At 37.5% G+C, this 22,761-nt stretch overlaps 1 protein-coding gene across 2 annotated transcripts; it reads right to left on the reverse strand.

The window, feature by feature from the left end:
* Positions 1 to 1,119: 1,119 nt before the first annotated feature.
* Positions 1,120 to 22,605, reverse strand: LOC112562659 (serine/threonine-protein kinase 36-like). Of its 2 annotated transcripts, XM_025236047.1 has the most exons (33): positions 22,476 to 22,605; positions 21,722 to 21,851; positions 21,357 to 21,497; positions 20,596 to 20,673; positions 20,262 to 20,441; positions 19,760 to 19,827; positions 18,573 to 18,799; positions 17,880 to 18,043; positions 17,225 to 17,353; positions 16,238 to 16,249; positions 15,181 to 15,321; positions 14,504 to 14,724; positions 14,194 to 14,293; positions 13,731 to 13,828; positions 13,323 to 13,428; positions 11,148 to 11,298; positions 10,717 to 10,847; positions 9,706 to 9,813; positions 8,865 to 8,963; positions 8,618 to 8,712; positions 8,267 to 8,330; positions 8,061 to 8,171; positions 6,515 to 6,826; positions 6,288 to 6,391; positions 5,256 to 5,369; positions 4,905 to 5,064; positions 4,364 to 4,505; positions 3,954 to 4,077; positions 3,582 to 3,642; positions 3,157 to 3,286; positions 2,618 to 2,690; positions 2,297 to 2,393; positions 1,120 to 1,918 (listed from the first exon to the last, which is right to left on the reverse strand). In XM_025236047.1, the coding sequence occupies exons 2-33, from the start codon at positions 21,803 to 21,805 to the stop codon at positions 1,709 to 1,711; spliced, it is 4,035 nt and encodes a 1,344-aa protein (XP_025091832.1). In that variant the 5' UTR covers positions 21,806 to 21,851; positions 22,476 to 22,605; the 3' UTR covers positions 1,120 to 1,708. The 2 variants fall into 2 exon arrangements, with proteins under 2 accessions (XP_025091832.1, XP_025091834.1); XM_025236049.1 differs by lacking the exon at positions 16,238 to 16,249.
* Between the last annotated feature and the right edge of the window lie 156 nt (positions 22,606 to 22,761).

Raw genomic sequence — 22,761 nt, forward strand, 5'->3', positions numbered from 1 at the left:
TGGAGACACTGACTCGAGTCTAAACCTAACGCACTCAAAACCGACACCTGGAGGTTTATTTTCAACGTGCATTAACGCGAGTTGTTCCTGCTACGCGTGGGACGGACAAAGCCGCCATCAAATACACCAGTGCAGCAGCCTGCAGGGCAGAGGGTATGTTCTGTGTACCCGGAAGTCGTGACGCACAGAACTAGTTGCCCTTTTCTTACATCCTCACGGCCAACGGTCACTTGTTCAACTTCGGGTTGTATCTGGCGCGTGCTGTGCGAGCTGGCTGGACTGGCTATGACCGGTCTGCGTGCTGCGCAAGTGATGCGGCCGGATGGTGCTAGCACGAACTTGTATTAATGGACTGCTGGCAACCGATTTCAAGTTAACCACTAAAACGAGGCATGAGACTACAAAGCTTCCGGTTAAGTCACATTCTTTGTTCAGGCTCGCCGAGACTAACAGTGGAGAACTTCGCAAGAGGCTAAGCGTTGGTCTTGGCAGACAGACAGCAGTCCACCTTTACGCATCCATGGTGCTAGCCAACAAAATCCACCTTCCTGCCAACAGTCTGTCGGCTCAAGACGATGAACTACGGCAGTCCCTCCTTCCTCCCGCTTTGCCGGTCAGAATCGCTGGACAAACACTCTTTGTCTTGATTGTGTTTGAACGGATTATGAGGACCGCAAGTTGCCAGGCCACTACTAGACCATCTTCCGGTTCTTCTGTCGACCCATTCATAATAATATTTTAGGGAACTTGCTGCATCATCCGTTGGTCACATCTGATCAAAGGATGTACACATTCACCCACGCTGACGTCACGAGGGCTGAAGGACACAAATGTTTCTCTAAACATGGTCGGCTATATTCTTTCAGGACGTGCATTGTTTTCACGCGGATAACCCACACTGCGTTTGAGTAGTTATGATCTCAGTAAACCCAACGCCTACTCGTGACTTGCAATTTATCAAAAGAACTACTTTACAGATATGGATGCACTCATGCATGTACACAAGGGAGAGAGCGAGAAAGAGAATGCAAGCAAGAGAACGAGAGATCAGTGTAGTTAAACCACATAAAACGCTAGTTTGTCGACACGAAAACAACAAAAATCTCATCACAATCGAACTAGCAAACGAACACATACCGCCGATTTATTTCTAACAAAGCAAATCCAGTTATTAAAATGGACGGTCACTGGTTAAGCTTACGACCAAATGAAACTTATTTCCGTAAACGAAGTGAAAAAGGAGAGAGCACAAGTCCATAAACACTTGTTGCGCCTGTGGCAAGATGTCATGGTGAGTCACTCTGCGTCACAGGCCTGAAGGTCATCAAGTTTTTACCGAAGGAATAATTTACTGCACTCCACTATGATTGCCGTATCCCACTCACGCAAGCACTCACACACTCTCACAACAATACTCCCTCTCATAAACAAAAGCTCGCCTCTACGTGTGTAAGTACAGAAATATGATATGATTAACTGTTTCTAATGAAAGTCGGAGTGGCTGTATCAAGGTGCTCTCATCACAATCTAAGCACGATATCCAGCTGGCAATGCCGTGAATCACACACACTACAGCACTGGCAGAAACTTGTGTAAGCATACTGCCGTAGACACACACACTCTCTCCACACTGTGTTCAGACGCACAGCACGCTGTGCAGGTTGTATACAGGTGCGGCGAGCTGCTCACAAACTTGCAAGATGCGTCCTCAGCTGTGTGCCTGCAGGACCCGGATGAGGCGGTTGCAGTGGCTGACGATGCTGTTGCTGGTGGCGCTGGTGTAGAGGGAGTGGCTGCTGGCCGGGCGGGTGCCGGCACGAGTCTCGGGGCGCGGGGAAACGGCTTGAGAGTCTGTGCGGGGCGTCAAGACCACAGTCAGCGACGACAGGCGCTCTGCTGCCTTTAGTGACACCAGCTCCTGTCACAGTACCACACACTTGTTTCAACACGGAACGTCACACAGACGAACAGGCAGAGAAAAAAAGACAAATAAGAAAGACAGAAAGAAAAAAGACAACGGGGAAAAAACCACAAATAAAAACACAAAGACAAAAAAATATAATAACAATAAAGAATAAAAAGACGACAAGATGAAGAAAATAAAGTGAGGAAAAAAGCTAGAGTGGTGACGCAAAGTCTAAATAAACATTCACCAAGACGATTATTATCAGACTAGGATTTATGGGTAGGGTAGAGGTTTTAGACTTCGTGGAATCCAGAGACTGAGTAATGCTAGATTTCTTTTCCTATTTCACCATCACACAGTTAAAAACTTGAGCTGGAAGCAATTTCCTACCTTGCGCAGTTCCTCTTGCTGACACAGACTCCGCAAGGCCAGCAGAGCGCTGTCCTGCACTGCAGGCTGTGTGTCGTGACAAGCTGTCTCCAGCAAGCTGCACAGACAGCAAAAGTGAAAGAAGTGTTGTCAGTCACAATCAGTAATCATCAGACCGCTACTTCATCACAGTACAGGCAGCACTTACTTTCTCGCAAAGCCATGTAGACTCACAAATATCTCGTACCAAGCAAAAATTAAGGCAATCAGTATCAGCTAAGTTATCATATTATCATTGTCATTATCATAAATCTTATATGAATTATATTAAAGACTACTTACTGAGCCATCACCTTTGTCTTCATAAGGTCAGGACAAAGCAAGGAAGAATGCATGCCCAAGTTTCCAAGGGCACCTGCAATTACCAGTGTTTTGATGCAACAAAAGTACAGCAACCAATTAAGCCTTTTGACAGGGTAAATTATACATTTACAGAGATACAAATGCTTCTGTTTTATTGAGACTTGGTTGATCTAAAAAAATCTTTACTGAGCATAAGCTACAAAGTAGCACATGCCACTTTTAATAAATGCCAAATTTGTGATCCCAGATGGCTGACAACAGACCTTAACGATTTACTGTCCCTTCAATTAACATTAAGACTTGTAAACTCATGTGTGTCATGGGACACATCATATAGTGCTTCACAGTCTGTGTAGAAAGGTCAAGAAACTCATGCTAGACCTTATCAGTTAATGAAAACAAGGCAGTAGCTTGCAGTTTTAAAAGCAGATGATACAGTAAATCATCATTAATATGAATTCAATATAAAGATTTTAACATTATTAATGACTTCAGCAGATTGATATAAAAAAACATACTAGCAGCATTGACTTTGATCTTGCTGACTGGGTCACTGAGAAGCTGCACCAAAGCAGGTATGGCTACCTTCAGACGAGGGTAAAGCTGTGCACTGTGGTAGCTAGCATTACCCAACGCATATGCTGAACACTGTCACAAATTAAACTATTTTCTTTATTACTGAGTATAAAAATTGATAAATGTACTTTTCTGGAAAAGGGAAGCGTGACCACATACAATATTCAGTCATCACTCTGGAATAAATGTGACATTATTGAGTTTTCAATGACAAGGTAATCATTCTTCAACAGTATATATATTCTGTCCTTACCATTGTGGGATTATTTTCTGCTAGTTTATCAACCACTGAATGATGTTTCAAGGAAAACAATATATATATATGTTGCAAAAAGGGCATCACAGATAAAATAGGCATATTTCTCACCTTTCTCACATTGGAATCCTCATCCTGTAAACACGATATCAAAAATGCCAGGATCTTTTCTCTGCATAAATAAAAAAGTCAAATTTATAAGATAAGACTTTTTCAGCAATAGAAGTACTGTACAGACTTTTGTAAATCAAAAGAACAAAAGGAAATATTAAAACCTTAAGTGACATCAAATGGAAGGAAGGCAGGCATGAATCTGCACAATGTATGCATTACATGCCATTCTATGAAACAACTCCACTACTTACTATAAAGAGAACAAATCTGTTATGTGATCAAACAGCAAACCAAAAAGAAAAAAAAAACAAGGAAAGAAAGGACAAATTTCTAATAGTGCAAATTGCTCATACATCTTTTGAAATTTACCTCTGCAGAAGCACAGGATATAGCTGTGCATCATGCTTCATGAGGTTGCCAAGAAGACTGCAGATGCGAGATCTGACCACCGAGGTGCTATGATTCATCAGTGTCGTGAGAATGGCAAAGTCACCTGGGACAGTCAATAGGCACTGCTCTTAACATTTACTTCAGAGCAAAGTTCACGAGTGACATGAAAGTAAAAGTTATTTTTCATTAAAGAATAACCAACTTACTAAACTTTAGCATCCTTAACTCATGCCTTATTTTACACTTGAGTTTTTCTGTTCTCATTCTGTCACTTTGTGATTGAGGTGTATCAGTGAATAAAATAATTTTGAATACTGGCACAACCAATGAGGTTTCTGAAACACATGAAATGTACATGGAAAAAGACATTACATCATTTAGAAAATTACCTTTTGTGCCTTGTAAGATAAGCATGACAAGAATCAGGTGTTCAGGGGATGTCCGCACAAGGTGGGAAAGTATGGAGACAACATCACAAATCACTGACAGAGGGCTGTTCTCCGAAAGACAGGAACACAGGAACCCAGTGCACTGCAAATAAGAACCACAGTAAAACTAAATGCAAAATGTTACACTCTCACAAATAACACAGTCCTGCTTCTGCTGTACATCTTATTACTTAGGTTCATGGCTGTAGTAAAATCGGCATGATAGTAAAGATATTGTTGTACAAGTTTACAGCAAAAATGGAGTGATTCTCCATTTTACCACATACTTTAGCATTCATGTGCAGGAAAATTAGTCTTCTGAAACAACTTACACTCACAGTTAGCTTTGTATACTAAGTCAAAGTCAAAGATCTGTTTACTGTGTATTTACTGGATGTATGCAGAATTTGAATTTCTTTAGCATAGCTTGACAGCTGTTCCATTGTCAAAGTCTATGTTACCTTCTCCTTTGACCTCTGCATTATCATTTGATTGCACTTACATTTAGCTCCCTGACAGCAGCAGCAAACTGATGAACAAAGATGGCATTGCCCAACACCATCCTGGTCACCAGACCAATGGGTGTTTCAAGCGCTTCTCCATTCAGACATCGTACACATGCTCCAAGCAGGCGTGGCAGCAGTTCAACTGTGTACAAGCAGCTGCACAAAATCATGCCAGTTCAAGCATTTACAAGCAGCCAGACAAAGTATTATCACAGATAGTGAGATAGTCATCCCTAATATATGACTAAGCATTGTGCTGGCATTCTTAATGTGACAAGCCACAAAAGTTTGTGTGCTATTGACCTGTTTATTGTATCATAAGTGTAATAGCCTTTCTAAATACTCACTGCTGAATCTCTGCCAGCAGATCTTCACTTGCATCTACAGCGAATGGGAAGCATCCCAGCTGAGTCACTGCCAAGATCAAATCTTCTTGGAGTTGCTTTCCTTCCTGCTTATACCTTCAAAATAAATTTTAAGCAGATGATACCGCAAGAGGATGATCAGCTGAACTGTTCAAACTGCATTCAATCTGATAAATAAATGTTTATGGCAGGTGCTAATTGAACTCTAATAAAATCCACACCTTTTGTCCAAGCCCTAATAAATTTGGCAGGAATATTTGTTTTGATCAAGGTTCAGTCACAGGATGTTTGGTAAATGTAGGTTGCCCAGGGGTACATTTATTTTTTATGTTATTTTCTTTGTTCTAAGATTTTATCAGTAGCTCTTGATAAAACTATTGTACAATATTGTGAACAACATTATAGCTTGAGATGATGATGATACTGGGACAGAGAGAAAGGGAAATACAGGAGGTGGGAGATTGGGGAGAAGGCAACACTGTCCCAGAGACAAACAGGAAAGGAAGATGGTGAGCATGAGTGAGCAAGTAGCAGTCACACAGCAAAAGAGAAGGGGAAAGAGACAGGTGAGCTAGTGGAAAACAAATTATCTGCATAGAGAATGACGCCACAGCAATTTTTATTCCCTCTTTCACTCAAAACTTTATGCCTCCTTTGCTGAATATGAATTGTCAGCCTTTAAGCCTAGAGAAGGAACATAAGAAGTGTAAATGTTTCTCTACACTGGTTTTGTGCATGAATAAGTTTTAACTCAAATGAAGCAATAGATCAAAAACTGACTATAACATCCCAGCTGGAGAAGTCAGTGGCAGAAATCAATCTAAACAAAGCTAGGTAAATTGGCTGGTGTCAATATAACATGTACAACTGTATATTTCATGGGTTCTCCATAAACAACAAATGATCTTTTCAGTGCAATGCAATGCTAACTGTGCTTTATACCTGAAATGCTGGATTAGACAGTATAGCATAATAAGTGCACACACACACACACACACAATATTTAGCACTGACCTGATAAGAATACTATCCAGAAACTGGACCTGTAGTAAGTGTACTAAAGTAAGCATAAGGACACCGTCAGGGGCAGACAAATTGGGTAGGCACTGGTATGTCTCCTGTGAAAAGTGAAACCACTTTTCATGTCATTTAAATTTGCAATTGAGACACTAAAAACAACAAAAATCCCACAAAAATTAATATATACATGCACACACATACAGATAAAAATTAGCCCTCACCTTCGTAAAGACAGATATAGCAATTTGCAAAGCAGCCATCAACCCCTGAGGGGAAAGCAGATCCCAGCCTGGAGGTATAAACTCCCAGGTTTTCTTTTCATCTTGACCTTCAACTTCTATATCGTGGATAGGCAAATTACAGTTTAAGGCTGTGACCTGCATAGCCTGGGCCACACGATGCCACATGGCAGCCCAGATTCCTGTCTCAATGTACAGTTGTGCAACCGGCATGTCTGTCTGAGGAAGCAGTTCACAAAGTAGAAGCAGCAACCCATCCAAAATGCCAAATTCAAAAGGACACCGTACGCACACCTGAGCATGAAAATATATTTTGAAATTTAGTGCTTTAATAAATTCTGCTTTTGTTCTTTGTTGTCATTCATATAATTCTTTTCTTTTCCTGCATAATCTACATTTTGCAGCCTCCAAAACTGCATATATGTCAACACGCAAATTATATTTGATTTTTTAACTCTTTCTATAGTCTTCGCTGCTGCAAAAGCAAATGTCTTCACAGCCTGTGTGTTTCGCACACTTCATGGGAAGAAACTGTTGGCTTCTTCAGGGATTGTTTTACGATGAATTATTTCCCATAAGGTACTAAATTAGTCAGCCAATCAGGTATTTTATGATATTTGAAACTAGGCAATAAGTCAGTGGTCAAGAGCCTTGTTTTAGATGGTTGCCATTTACTTGATTTGAGATGAATCTGTACTATAACAGCTGAAAAGGACAACAGTAACTAATATCTGGTTTAATATTTTAATAAAATATTTTGTTTGGTACTTTATGTTTGTATATATTGCGTAAATAATTTTTTTAATTTCTGTTGTTGTGTAATCTACTTTCATGACAAGTGCTCTCTGTTTCATATAATTATTTTCTTTTGTTTGAATTTATTACAAGAAAGCAAAAACTGTATTTCTTGAAAACTGCATCACTTTAATATTTAGAAGTGTGTCAATCATACTTCCTACCACCATGACCATTCTAAATGTTCAATTGCTTTTTGTCCATATCCAATGAGTTAATATACCTTTTCCTAAAGTGTTGTGTTAGCATTTTGTCACAGCATGGCAATGCAGCCCATGAGGGAACATAAAGTCCCCTATCCCTTTTGTCATTCGAAGTGATTAGAACACCAGCCATTTTGTGAGAGTGGTGTTCATATCTTCAACTTTCCCAACCCTCTAAAGAGTCATGTACTCATTCCTGACAGCTGGGTCAACTGAAGGAAGTTCACTGCACTTCTTGATTCACATGCTAATGCTCTAACTACTCACTCATCTGCTTCTCCAAGGTGCTGTACTGTAAGTGCCAGCTATGGGTGATAATAACAATAAGAAACCACAACAAATGGCACAGATACCATGTGACATATTTACCACAGTATGGTGTTTTGACAGTTCAAACAAAGTTGACACACAGTCTGACACATCCATTAGATATGTGTATTTTGATAGTACAATGAAATATGACCCTTACTCTGATAAGAATTAAATACATGGAGTAAATTTGTTATAAAACTTATCTAGATATTATATACCTCTGCTAAGTCTGTGAAAACTGCCAGACAAGCCTGCAACATCTCATCAGGTTGAACCTCACATGACATTCCACAGGCAACCATCTGTCCAAAGAGTAAGGCTGCAGCTGCCTGCAGACAAACAAAACATTTCTTTTAATTGTTAGCTATTGACATGCAACTAGATACATAAACCTAAACATTCACTCCAAACATTAAATACTTACAGTGTGACTTGCTAAGGTAGAGTCCAAAAATATAGATACCAGCATGGCTGAAGCACCTGCAAGTCTGGAATATAGAAAGTGGGAAAAAATATTAATTATGAACTGTCTGAATGGTTACAATAACAGTCATAATAGTACTTTAACATCCTTTAGAACAATTAATGTTGCAATGAAAGTGTTCTTTTCACAGCAAAGCAGACAGTAAATGAAGATATTAGGATACAAAATGATGCATGAGACTGACAATAATAGGAACATCAATGATCAGGAGCTATGCCTATCCAAATGTCCCACTCAATCTGCAAAGCATGTATAGAGATGCAGAGGAATTAAAAAATTTTCACCGATTACCTGTCTGGAAGATGCTGCACTTGAATCACCAAACAACAGAGGATATAGAGGACCATCTCCACTACAGTGTTTATCTCCATGTCTGCTACCTCCACCTGTAACCGTCACAGCAAATGGGAGACATTTAACACTACCTAATGAAGAAACTGCACATGTAAGTGTATGCAATAAATTACCATTATACATAAAAAACAACATTAACACCTCCATTAAATAGTACACTAGTATCATATTGTATAGTGCATACCTTTCCCATCAAGAGAGCCAGCAGTGACTCCAGGTGGGTTTCTGTTTCACAGATATAGGTACAAAATGACTCAGATGCCTGACAACAGGCATAAATCACCTGTAACAAACAATGTGAAAGCCGATTATTCAATATAGCTTTCTTCCTAATTCTAAAGGGTAAAGCAATCATCTTTAAGTTCTCATCTTTGAGAAGTGTAGCTAATTTTTCACAAAGAAGTGTATACCATAACTTAATACAGTAGAACCACCTTAATTCTGGCAAAAATAGGAATTGTAATAAGGAGACTGAACAGAACCCTTTCCATAATGATCACTTCAAACACCTACAAATTCCAATTCAATGTTTTATTTAAACATTGACAATATAGCTTTTAAAATCATTGTCAAAAACTGTGTGTACACTACCCAACATTTACCCCCCTTTTCTTCTTTCTTTCAATACAGATTATAATACAGGGTATCTATATCAGTGTTCCCCCTTCCCAAAATGCAAGCGGCTTCAGATTTCCAGTCAAAATTATTTAGAATTTTATTAACCAGTCATAAAAAATTATAAACCAATGTAAATGCATTAATATTAATTGCAACATTAATCTCTGATGTCAAGAAACTGCTTTTATTTATTAACCCTGACACTTATATAGCAAAATATGTCTATCAAAGTGTTTCAGATCTTGCCAAAGAGGGAGTTGCAATCGGGAACATCTTAGTGTGGAGGTTCTACTGTAAAGGTTGAGTTCATCACACCATCTAAATTGAACAGACTGAATCTTTCTCGTGATGCATATCAGATGACTGATAGTCCTAACAAGCTGCAAACAAGAAGTGTAGCATCTGACCTTAAGAACTGTACTACAGTCTGCTGGACGATGAAGGAGAAGCAAGAATCCACTGGCCACCTCTTGCTCCTCTTTTTTTGTTAGTTTCTCACCAAGGTATTCTGCTACCTGCAAGAACAAGAAGCAAAGTACACTGCAACCTGCAAGAACAAGAAACAAGGTGCACCACTACCTACAAGAACAACAGACAAGGTACACTGTTACTTTACAAAGTCCTTCAAAATTCGTTCTATCCTGACACTTGTAAGCTTTTGAAAATCAATGGAAATGAGAAGAAACCAACATATGAAGATGACGAACAGAGTTTGCTTTTGTTTTTGTGCCCTGTGAGACAAAACAAGCAGGAATGCATTTGTCTCTTTAGTGAAAACAGGTGAAAGCAATTAAGAATAATTTGTCAGTACTCTATACTGTTGCGACCCTATGCTCCTCAAAGGAGCAACAAGGAATAAACTACTCTATACTGTTAGTTTTGTTTTAATATAATTTGTCATCATTCTATACTGTTCTGAATTGACATAATTTCAGGAGAATTAACATAGGGAAAAGGGGGCCAATCCAGAGTAAGACTCCTTAAATACCTGCCATTCTGCAAAGTATATGAGCCAGAGTGTGGCACTATCCAGGAATTCAGGCACTGAACTTAAATTGATCTACATGCATGTTGGCAAGGTCTCATTGACAGTCTGTGATTGTGTATAACATTCATGCAAGGCAGAGATCTTATCTGAATGAATGTTTTTACTGGGGTTTTATTTTGTACATTTCCTTAATCAATTATAAAATTTTATTGCTATAAAAGGAAAATAAGTGCTATTACCTTTTTGGCACTTCTTAAAAAGGTTTAGATGAGAAAATTGAAATTGCAAGATCTAGAACCACGTAAAATAATGGCAAATTATTTTTCCTTGCCATCAGTTACAAACTATCTTGCTATTATTAGCAGATCATAATACTTTTTTTTCTTGCCATCAGATGCAAATTAGTGTCATCACTGCGAAATTGTCCAACCTTTTTCTTGCCATCAGTTGCAAATTTGCCTTGCAGAGGAATATTCACAAAGGTGGCTAAACATCCAGCTGCAATGCCCACCATTTGCTCTAGTCGCTCCAGTGCCATTTCCTGAGGGACTTCTGGCAAACCTAGCAACACATTTGTAACTGCTTGAATGCTGTTAGTTTCCAACACATATAAATGCACCAAACATCTCTAAATGTATAGCTAAGTTCAATGGAGTTTTGCAGGCTTTATTTCCAATGAAGAAACAAAATCATAATCCTGAGAAAATGTTCACTTGAGCTTGATTCTTCAAAAGCAGCTGTTGTATGTATTATATGAATGGACTGTGCGTATATACACACACAAATGCACATGCATGCAAACAAAATTTCAATAAGTACACCAATGTAAGGTGGCAAACATATCAATGTATATCTACAAACCACATAAATTCTTCAGAGTCTGAGGATCTGATCTGGAAAGTTGCAGGATGACATCAAGCACTGGAACATGTTCAGAGACTAGGCTTTGGTAATATGGCTCTCCCCGACTGACTGAGCTACGATCCATTGCTTCACTCAGATAGATGATGCACTACAATAAGTGCACACGCACACATGAACCCACCCAAACACACACACACACAGACAAAAACAAATTGAAATATTTGCATAAATCTATGCATTTTAGGCACATAATTTCATTTTAAAATTTGACTTGCAAATTCTTTCTTCAGTACTTACCAGACCTGACTATTAAGAGCCGAGAAGGTACAACTGCTCTTTTACCAAATGAATTACTGCCCTGTGTTGGGGGGTTAGCAGTCCTAGCCATGTAGGGCTCCATTGTACCCAAATTATTTTCTGCATGTGACATCCAAACATGGCCACAAACTTCGATGACAAAGCCGTGGTAATGAGGATGGGAGAGAGTTGCATAAAATATGAAGACAGCACAGAAGGCTGGGAAAGGTAGAAGTTCACAGAAGCCAAAGCCAGACGCTTGAGTAGCACAAGCAAGCTCAGACACGACATGTTGAGGTGATGGAAAAGATGTAGTGAAAAGGGGAAACCTGGCTGTTCCCAGAGGGGAAAATTGAGTGGAAGAAATGGGGACCATGAAACAGCCCATGAACCAAATGAAAAGTTGGCTGAGTTCTTATTTCAGACTCACATATAGCAGATGCACCTTGATACAGTGGAACCCCTATTGGCCAAAACTGCTAATCCCACTGACCAGGGGCAGCAATTTATTTGAAAGATATTACCAGCCAAACATGGTACCCCAGCAAACTTAGGAACTAGAGATTTCTTTCTTTAAATGTTGCTTATTAATATTTGTGCAAGGATTATACTTAAGTTCATTTCTAAATAAAATGCAAAATTTGAATGCTGTATCACAAGCCTATTTTTTGCATCTACCTCCACTGACTTTCTAGCATATTCATTCATTCATTCATCCCTTTTGGGAAGCACAAGAACAGCTGCACCAGTTAACAAGGCTTGGCATTTAAAGCCTGATTTGGGTGATAGCAAGGTTATTCACTATTAATGTTTAGCAGCATGGGTGATAGGGGGCACCCTTGACGTATGCCTACTGTTGTGTGAAAGTAAGCTCCTATTTGGTTATTCAGCAGTACCTGGCTCCTTGCGCTGTTATACAGTCCTTTGATGACTTTGATACGACCCTCTTTGGTGTTGAATTTTCCCATCACATGTTAAAGCCCCTCATGCTAGACTGTGTCAAAAGCTTTTCTAAAGTATATATTTTGTGACAAAGATCCTGCTGATGCTCAAGATGCTTCTCTTTAAAGAACATGGAGGGACTGGTTGTTCTGTGTATGACCTCACTATCAACCAAAACAGGCGTGAGTGCTGGGTCTTGTTAACCAGTGCATCTATGTTTCATCATGTATTCAGTGGATTTTAATGGTTACACACCATGTTGAAATGAATAAACATAACTTATGATAATGAAGAACAACTTTAGTGCAAGATATAAGCTCAAAAATGAAGAAAACCACTAGCTGTTTTCATATAAGCACTCATGCCAACATCATTTTTTTTAAAGTACACCTAGAAAAAATCAAATCTTCTTATCAAATCAAATTCTTTTCAAATGTAATTCACCTAGCAAAATGATAAGATTTCATCCCTTTTTGTTTACATAGTTTTGTTGTAAAAATTACTGACAATGATAGACATGGGTGGGTAGCCTGGTTTCTGAAAGAGCCAAGTATATTTGTCCTTCTTGGACTCAAAGAGCTAAAAACCTAACAATCTGCAATTAAAACCGTCAAACCCATTGTTTTCAAAATCTGAGTAATTCTCTTTCATTCCTGAGATACAAGTTTACAAACATCACCATGCAAAGGAAGAGGTCAAAACTGAGACTTCATTAATGTCCATGTTTGCTTTATGAACATGACACAGCTTTCCCACTGCCTGTCACCTTGATGATGCAGCTGAATCTACGCTAAAACATAACACATTCATTACAGACTTCTTACCCTAATAAATAGGCAAAGACAAATTTAGTTAAATGAAAATCTTTAAAAAAAACAACAAACAAACAAAAATGAAGGTAAAATAAGAATTTTTGAAAGGTTTGATACACACTAAAAGAGTCTGTTCTCTGAGTCTCAGATCTGCATCAATCTGCTGTGAAAGAAGCTCTGGCACCAGCTCCAGAAATTGCTTCACAGCACTGTCATATTCATCAATTCTGCAACAAATACATAATCACTCTTAGCCAAAATATATACTTAGCATACATATTTGAGATCTATTTTTTCTCAAAAAAACACCACCACAGCAAGCTTCATTATTGAAATGGTGCCTTTGGTTTTACAAATTTTTAAATGCTTAGAATTATTATTTATTTTCATTTTAAAATATAACCATTTAAGTGAACCATTAAAAAACAAAAGAAAAATAAATCCTAAAAAAAGACTGAGTTATTTTTATCTCCTATCACAAGAACTCGCAAAATGAGAATGAGATACACAAACAACTACAAAAACTTACACAAGCTTGTCCACATTATCACTCCAACTTATTTCACTTGCAAAATAGGCATTTAGAGTGATCACAAGGTCGATCAAAATCTGCTGTGCCCATGGTTGCTGTAGACATTGACCAGATGAATCACCTCTAAGGAACTGCCTCTCACATAAATACCCTGACACTAAAGAATCCATTAAATATTTCTTGCTTTAAAGCCAAAAGGACTGAAACAATGTAATTTTATGTTTAGTCACATTAATGCAGCTGTGAAGCCAAAACATTGGCATACGCTTATTTTTCACCAAGAAAGCTAAAATGAGCAAATATTTGCATTTCTCAGCATTTTTTGTAAATTTTTTGTTTATGGGGCCAGCTGCTTTGCCATGATATAGCTCTAATTCTGGCTTGATTGAAAGCTCTCAAAGTCCCAAATTCCCAGTTGTTTTACAAAGCAGTCTTGCTACAGGATGACAGCAAATTTCACCTCTTTCACAGAGGATATTGTGAGAATTTCTCCAAGGACCTGCAAGATTTTGCCTGGCATGGCCACTTTGTTTGTAAAGGCAATGATGTTTGATACATCACTGTAACAAAAAAAATGTGAAATTCATGAGACTAATAAATCAATTGCATCATTTTAATAAACATCAAATATCTGTTTTTTTATACACAAGGAGGAAAAGATTTTAAAAAAAAAGTAGAGGGTAAATACATTTGGATTATATTAAACATTATTTTTTAATGACTGTAGAGCAAAACTTTTTTTTTCTATCAATAACAATGTAGAAACCAACCATTTTAACGTAACAAGGTTGGTGATGACTCGAAGGACTGATCTGAGACGGGCAGCTCCCTCTAGTGTTCCTTCTAGAACATGGGTAGAACTGGTTTCAAGGCGAACTCTGAATCGCTCAATTAGTAATGGGTCTGTAAGCATGCGCAGGGCTACATCTGGATTTCCATCTTGATCCGTTGCCTCAATCAGGGATTGCCATTCATCTTCACTGTCCACTTCCTACATATATGTGCATTCTTTTTTTTTAAAGTCAAATATTACCAATATTAGGTTTGGTTTGTTAAAATTTGGTTTTCAATCAAGTGGCACTCTCCATTTTCATTTTGTTCATGTCAAGACAATAAGTGTGTATATGGGCATTCGTGGGTACATGTGAGTGGTACACATATATGTGTAAACAACTTCCTCACCATCATTAAGAAAGCAAACATCGCCTCAATCAAAAGAATCTCAAGAATATTATTATAAATCAATGCATATTGTTTCATCCAAGCCAGCTTAACATTATTCGCCTAGATACAATGGTAATTAAATATTCTAGCATCACCAGTAAATTCTAGAAATTCTGAGACACACAGTCGACCACTAAGTATATGCTAAATTACATATAGTTTGAAAAAAAAAAGCACGTAGAAAAGTAATTTTATTCAAATTAAAGAAAGGCAAAATATAAACCTCTCCATCCAGCTTTACATTCTCAATGTTTTTCTGATCATTCTTTTTTTTTAAAGTCCGACGGCCCTCAACCTCAATACTTGGGTATTCTTTTTTGTAGTCCTTACTAATACGGTCCAGTCTTGGTGTTGGTTCCATGTTCTGTGACATAAGCAAGTAAAAGAGAAGGTATCTTCAGTTAAAACAATTATAAAGCCATGGACTCTTAACCTCTCACACATCGCTATTTCACTACACAGACGTGTATGGTGGTTTGATACCGAAGTAACGTCATCTAGCTTTTGGACAGAGTACTCCTATACTCGTACGTTGGATCATACTGTGTGCAGCAAGTCTGAGGCAAATTGAGCTGTCAGCTCAAAGAATCCATTCAAAATAAAAAAAGAGGAAACCTCAGAAGTCAACATATAGTTTTAAATTTTGTTTAGAATTTTGAAAAGTAGTAAGAGTCTTAAGTTTGTAGCATTTGAAGATACTTGAGAATTTGTAGGCAAATTTTCATTTCTGACCTCAAACTATGAAACTATTTTTAAACAAAATTTTAAAATGTGTGGCAAACAAAGACAACATCTATGAAAATGTTTTCAGAATAAAATAAACACGACATCCCTTCGACATGTTCAAATCATCCACTGAAGCAAAAATATGCTAAATACATAGTTTCTGTCGCAGCCCTGTGCTCCTCGAAGAGTAACAAGGAATAAACTAAGCTAAACATAGCTGTTGGACAAAGAGAGATAAAGATAGAGGTGGCATCTCTTGATGTACTATAAGAAAGCAAATAAAAATAAATGTAAACTTTTAAGGCTTCATCAACAATAACTACTACAAGAAAGCAGAATAGTTTTTTATATGCAAGTGCTTTTCCACACGTGATATTTCAATCCCCATTTTTGTAAAACATTTCTTTGAAACAAATCTGGTTGCCAAATATGTAGTGTTAAAGATGCTATTTCCTCAGTCACAGATACAATCACAAAGACACATTTTCCATGCAAAGCTTAGCTGTGAAAAATATAAATCAAATACATGGATACAACATTCTTAATGTTCTCACCTGTCCCTTGATCTGCTCAAACAATGACCAGAAAAAAAATTTTTTTAAATAATTGATGTTACCACATCTGGTAATCAAATTGAAAAAGCCAAAAGACTAGCTTTCATACTTTATAAAATCAACTAAGAAGTAACCTACTAAAGAAATGGGCCTTCTGTAGTCAAAAATAAAATCTAAAACAAAATATCAGATACCTTCAAATGATTACTTGAATGGCCTTTTCATAGTATACTAGAAAAACAGTGTGATATCTCTGGCAACCGAAAAGGCAAAGAAACAAAGAAAAAAGATGAAAAGGATTCTAAGAGAAGGAAGCATTAAATGAAAATGTATGTTGTCTTTCTACCTAAAACAATCAAACATGTAGGGGTTAATAACGTTCTAAGATAATGAAGTAATAAACTGGGAAAGATTTAGCATTTGGAATTTTTGACCATGATAAGTTTTTTAAAAAGGGTTTTAGAAAGGCATAATGTACTAGAAAGAATTACAAGTTACAAAATATATTAAATGGGTAAAAACTGTCGAGCTTGTCAGGAATGGGTGCATGACTTGATACTGGGTTGGAGAAGGCGAGACAATGCGAGAGATGGGCACCACCCTAAAAAAAGCTGACTTTGAGAAAAGTGAGGTCTCTTACACCTCACTCTCTAATGACTAAAAAAAAGTTAGGGGACGACCTTCATCTTTTAAAAAAAAATACTGTATCATAATTTACCTTTTCTGCTTCAAGTTTCTGTGACAAAACAATGTAGAAACTTCTACAGATTAAGGCTTTTCCTTGAATCACTAATTAGAATGCACATAAAGCATCTCATATTAAACTCTATACTATACTAAAAACCAGCATAAGCCTATGATCTATAAGAAAAATCAATAAAAAAATAATAATCTAATAATAATTGTAAATACATGGGTACAAGCAGGAAACCTGCTAGTTTTCATAAAGTGCCACAGTGAAATAAAAATGAAACTTGTAAAACTTACTTTGCTGATGCCTGTAGTTTCCCAAACATTCAGACCCTCCCCTTCTTTGCCCTCTCTGATTGCTGCATCTGTCTGGTCCTGCTCCCAGGCTTGCGGACGTGGTTCTACTGGTAGCCCAGCAAGCACTTTCTAGTACACAAATCAATTTTAAACAATAACACATCCCTAACATAAATATTTCCCTGCTGATAGCAACATTTCTGAAATTTTGATTCACAAATAATACATGTGTCTTGTGCTTTCCCTAGCATGTAAGTTGTTGCATTACTGCTTTTTTTTTTTCTTTTCTTCATTCACCTTGCATTGGCTGCTTTATGTCGATCAGCCTGAGTATATCTTTATATTTCCACTACAGTGCCTTAGAGAGGTCAGTTATCAAGGGCTGTTACAGAGCTACGGTAAATTACTTGCCACCAACTTACTATCTTTTTTCCTTTTCTGAGACCTTTCATATGAACACATGACAAGTAAAAGTTGCCCACAAAAGATTACTTTTACAAATGCTATTCTGGGAACAAAAATCTTTCCTTATCCCAACATGGAAAGTAAACTACAACTCCTACATTAACATGATAATAATACAGATTATAATGGCTATTCTTCTGTTTAGGAAAAGAAAAAAAAAAAGGATATAACAGCTCTAACAAATTATTACCTTTTTGTCTTCTTCTTCCATTGCTTTGCGGCGAGCACGGGCTAGGATCTTGGATGTACCTGGTGGGTGGGCTTTCTCTCGAGACTGCTTCTCCTTCAGGACCATCATAGATGCTGAGAGAGGCTGAGTGAAAGGACTTTCCAACAGACTGTCAGCTTCAGACACTGCGCATACAAAACATCTGATATTTAAAGGAGCATAAGTTGTTTCAAAATATCTGAAATTGATACTGTTCCTGCTCATGTTCCAAAATAATTTACCAGGCTAGTGTATATAAAAATTTACATCTGTGAGAGAGTGAGTAAAAGAAATAAGCGACAGTATGTGTACATTACGCAATTACAGTCCGCTATAATCTTATCAGGGATAATTGATTTGTAACAAAACTGCATTATCAGTTTATTTCCCAAAATAATTTAGATTAATTCAAGTTTGTTAGAGACATAAACTAAATTCTGATCTCATCATGTGAATGACACTTTTTTCTGACAAACAGTTGAAGTGTAGAAAACATCCCATGCAACAATGAACAAATTAAGATCAGTGTCCAAGACAGTGTAAAAAGCACAGACCTGAAGGTTAAAACCAAAGTACAGAACTAAAATTATACACCAGCTACTTTATCAGTTTGTGATTAACCCCTCCTGACTCAAATGAACTTAAGCAAAAATGCCAACATCATCAGTATCTCACCTTTGACATTGGCTGCTACAAATGGGTGATGCAGAAGGTCAGGCCAAGACAAACGGTGACGAGGATTCTTACTAAGGAGGCCCTGTAAAAAGTCTTTAAATGTGGAACTCATGTTTTTAGGCCATTTCACAGGGTCCTTGATGATCATTGTCACAAGCTGGAAAATGCTGTTTGTGTAGAATGGTGGCGTTCCAACAAAGAGTTCATACAAGATGCAGCCCAACGCCCTATCAAATAAAATAAGAAGGTAAAAGGTCATCCTCTAACCCTCTTTAGGTCATTTAGGGAGTGAGGTGTTCAAGACCACACCTTCCTCAGGCCAGCTCTTTAGTGAGGGTGGTATCCATCTACTTTCCCTCTCATTGCTTTACCTTCTCCAACTCACTATGGATTCGGGTACCCATTTCTGACTGCTAGGGTTGATTGCAGGATGTTTCCAGTGCTACATGAGTACTGAACTGACACACCTGTGGATTCTGATGCCAGTGCTCTAAGCACTCGGACATTTGTTTCCCCAAATAAAATAAAAAAGTAAAATTATGATAGCAAAAATCTTCCCCACATCTATGCAATGATGTACAAGCTCGATCCACAAAAGAGCAGATGGACAGGTCTACCACCTTCAGAAAAGCAAAGACCATTGTCAGGGCCAAACAGCGCAAGTGGCTGCAGAAGAACCTACAACTCAACAAGTGTGATCAATGCCACCTGCTTACAAGGGCTGAGCAGGTGATTATCTTCAGACTGAGGATAGGCCACAACCATTTAAACCATCACCTCTACCGCAAATTCCAGACTGGCGAGTGTCCATGCCGGACAGCCAGCCAGATAACAGAACACCTGCTGCATGACTGTCCTTTGCATGAAGTTCTCAGGCACCGCATCTGAACAAGGGAGACACCAGTGGCGCAGAAGCTTCATGTCAGCCTGGAGGATCTACAGCGCATGGTGTCATTTGTAGGTGAGGCAGGCATGTCCATTTGAAGTGAACAACAGCAAATACAAATTGTCATAAAGTCTATCAAAAGGAAATAAAAAAAAACACCACCAAAACAAGGTGTTTAATTATTTACAACATTTTAAAATTTTCTACCTTTCAAATCTGAATCCAAAAATTTATTTTTTAAAAATAATATCATTTATGCTCAGCTTCTCTATTCAAATGTCCATCTGCAGAATAAACTTACCACAAGTCTGCTGTATGGTCATAAGGCTTCTCTTCTACAAGTTCAGGCGACATGTAAAGTGGTGTTCCCTAAAAAATGCAATATCATATTGTGTACAGTAACATCAACACCCTCTACTTAACAATTCCTCCCAACCTCACACATAGAAAAACCCTCCTAAAAGCAAAGTCTATAACTGGGGAGAATCAAGTGATATATCAGGTAACAACAGTGGTCATAATAATTTTTAATATCATTCATAATATCACCAGGTGTCATCACATCAATACTCAAGTGAAAATAGTGGGCTTGTACATTTTTTTGTGTGAGTTGTTTATAACATTATAACATCTCCTCTCTTTCCCCCCATGCTTCTGTTTTTATCTTCTCTTTCAACTTTTTTCTGTAGACATAAAGTCTAGACCCTGGATAAGCCTTGAACAGCGAAACATGCTAAAGAGTGATAACTCCAAATTCTGTATAAACTTTCCAAAATATTTATAAGCAAAAAAATTCAATGCACCTTTATGGAAGTAAGCACCAGGGTGTTGGTTGACATTCCCCGTGCAAAGCCGAAATCACACAACTTTACTGTGCCACCTCGTCCAAGCAAGATGTTTTGTGGCTTCATGTCACGATGTAAGATACGATGAGAATGCAGGTAAAACAAGGCTGATACAAGCTGGGTAGCTATGATCTGAACCTAGTTTGTCAAAGAATAAAGAAATGACAGTCCTGATATGGAGAATATGCATAAGATTAGAAACCTAGAATAATAGAAAAATGTTTCTAACAGATATTCTTAAAGCAAAATAATGAATCAATGTAATATACATTGATTAGAAAAATCAAATAACCTGTTCTTCTGGTAAGCTTCCATCATCTTCTAAAATTTGAAACAGTTCTCCCTCTGCATAATCTGTCACCACCACCACCTGAAAAAGACATACATAGTTTACAGTACAACTGTCCAACGCAATATTGCCAGACATGAAAATAATGTAAGTGTTAATCTGATACTGCAGTCACATTGGAAACAAGTAACACAAATGAACTTCACTGCAGTTGTAAGAAAAATAAAATAAGAAAAACTTTTATTTTTCAAAAAGGAAGCTAACAAGTCATCTAGTCTCAACACCAAGATAAAAGCTAAAAGCAAATCACTACACAACAAACCTAGTAATAATGGAATAGACAACAAATGACTACATAATGGCATTCACTTACCAAATTTATTGTATAAAATGAAGCAGTTTGAATTTGCTCACAATAAAACGTTAAGGCCAGCCTTTCCTTTGAAGGCAGCTGCCACCAATGTTTTTTAACAACTCCATGAGATTGTCATCCATGTTATTTGTTATCTTTGTACTTTGTATGTGTTCAAATGTTATGGACTGCCAATTTCTAACACTGTTGTACTTTACAATTAAATTTCAAATTAATCTAGGCTGAATAAAAAAAAATGAAAACAAGTGAACTTTGTATTTTGGCAGAGAGGTCAGTCTGCATTCAACCTGCAAGCCACACTTTGCCCACCTTTGGTTGTTTCCAACAGAAAGAACCTTCTAAGTCAACAAACTGTTAGAAACATAGAAATGACAATCGTACAGCACCACACCTCTTTGTCTGTATCAAAGCTGTCCAACATTTCAATGATGTTGTCATGATGAAGCCCACGCATGATCTCAATCTCCCGCCTAAGCCCCCGCAGCTCCTTATCAGACTTTCCCACTTTGGGAATAAACTTCAGGGCAACAATCTAGAAAAAAATAAAGCATGACACGTTTTGAAAATTTGCTCCTTAAAATCTCTCTATGGTGAAATTTGTCAGTTAAATGAGAGAATGCTGATTTATGTTAATGTATGATTATATAAACATCACTTTCTATGTAATCAAAACATGTTGTAAACAAAGTTACAAAGACAATAAATCAGCTAACTGTTTTTAGGAAACATTTGTATTCTAAGTAATGGAAGGCATACCTGTCCAGTGTACTTTCGACGACCTTTGTAAACTTTACCAAAGGAACCTTCACCAATGATCTCCAAAACATGATAGTTGTCCATTCTCAGGTTTTAATGTGGCATTGCACGTGAGTATCAAGTCTTGTTTCTGAAAGTTGCAACAGATTAAGGCAAAAAGTAGGTTCCGTCTTCATAATGTTGATTACTGTCATTTTACAGATCATGCTAACAATTATCATTCACAATTAAATCAATTTCCGTGATTCCTTTGGGTTTTACTTTCATAAATGTTTCTTCATTTTTTTCTTTAGTTTGGAATACAACAAGACTACTTTTTCAATATACTTGCATTTGATCCGCAAGTTTTTGCAACACAACCCAAAATAAAGTAACAGCGCCCCTTAAAGCCTCTAGTATACTATTAAGTGTAAATGGATGATAGGATCAATAATTCTAAAAAATGGTTTTTATACACTTAGCAATAATTTTGTTCGTTGTTATCTAACACAATTATGCACGTTTTGATATGATATGTTTGTGTCGTCTAGAATACAAACGATTTATTAGATTCGGTCACACTTTCGTACTTTCTTACAGGTGTAACTAAGTAAGCTATGACTCCGAGCAGACGACTTCGGTGTATCAAAACATCCATATCACTGAAAATACTATTGCTAAAATAACCAACTAAAATCGTAGTCTGATATGCGATAGTTTTATTTTGAACAACGAAATGTGATTCAATAAAGCTTTTAGCTTTAAATCTAAGTACCTCCTCCAATTTTCATTAGTTTTCGCTGTTTCCAACCTTCGAAGGCACCGCCATGAGAAAGGAATGCGACGCATGCTCAGGAGCTGTAAAACTTACTTCCGGTTTCCTGCTAATGGCGCCCTAGCTACAGGGACGCAAAGCCCGGGCTGTGATGAAGTAAAGATCGACGACTGCGTGTAGACGTCGTGAAACTTGACAAGATCTCTGGCATCAAGAACTAATTTGCAATTATCACTTCAATACAACAAGCTGTGTTTATATACACGAATCCTATACTAGTGAGTTT

Source organism: Pomacea canaliculata, linkage group LG4 (genome assembly GCF_003073045.1).
Source record: "Pomacea canaliculata isolate SZHN2017 linkage group LG4, ASM307304v1, whole genome shotgun sequence".
Taxonomy (NCBI): Eukaryota; Metazoa; Mollusca; class Gastropoda; order Architaenioglossa; family Ampullariidae; genus Pomacea; species Pomacea canaliculata.

Bases quoted from the DNA above. Each gene is read 5' to 3' on its own strand.
- LOC112562659 (XM_025236047.1), bottom strand. From the start codon at position 21,805: ATGGACAACTATCATGTTTTGGAGATCATTGGTGAAGGTTCCTTTGGT. The intron at 17,354-17,879 runs GTAATAATTTGT...TTTGTGTACTAG, and splicing joins TGGAAGAAGAAGACAAAAAG to AAAGTGCTTGCTGGGCTACC. The intron at 4,078-4,363 runs GTAATTTTCTAA...TGACTGTCCCAG, and splicing joins TATCTTACAAGGCACAAAAG to GTGACTTTGCCATTCTCACG.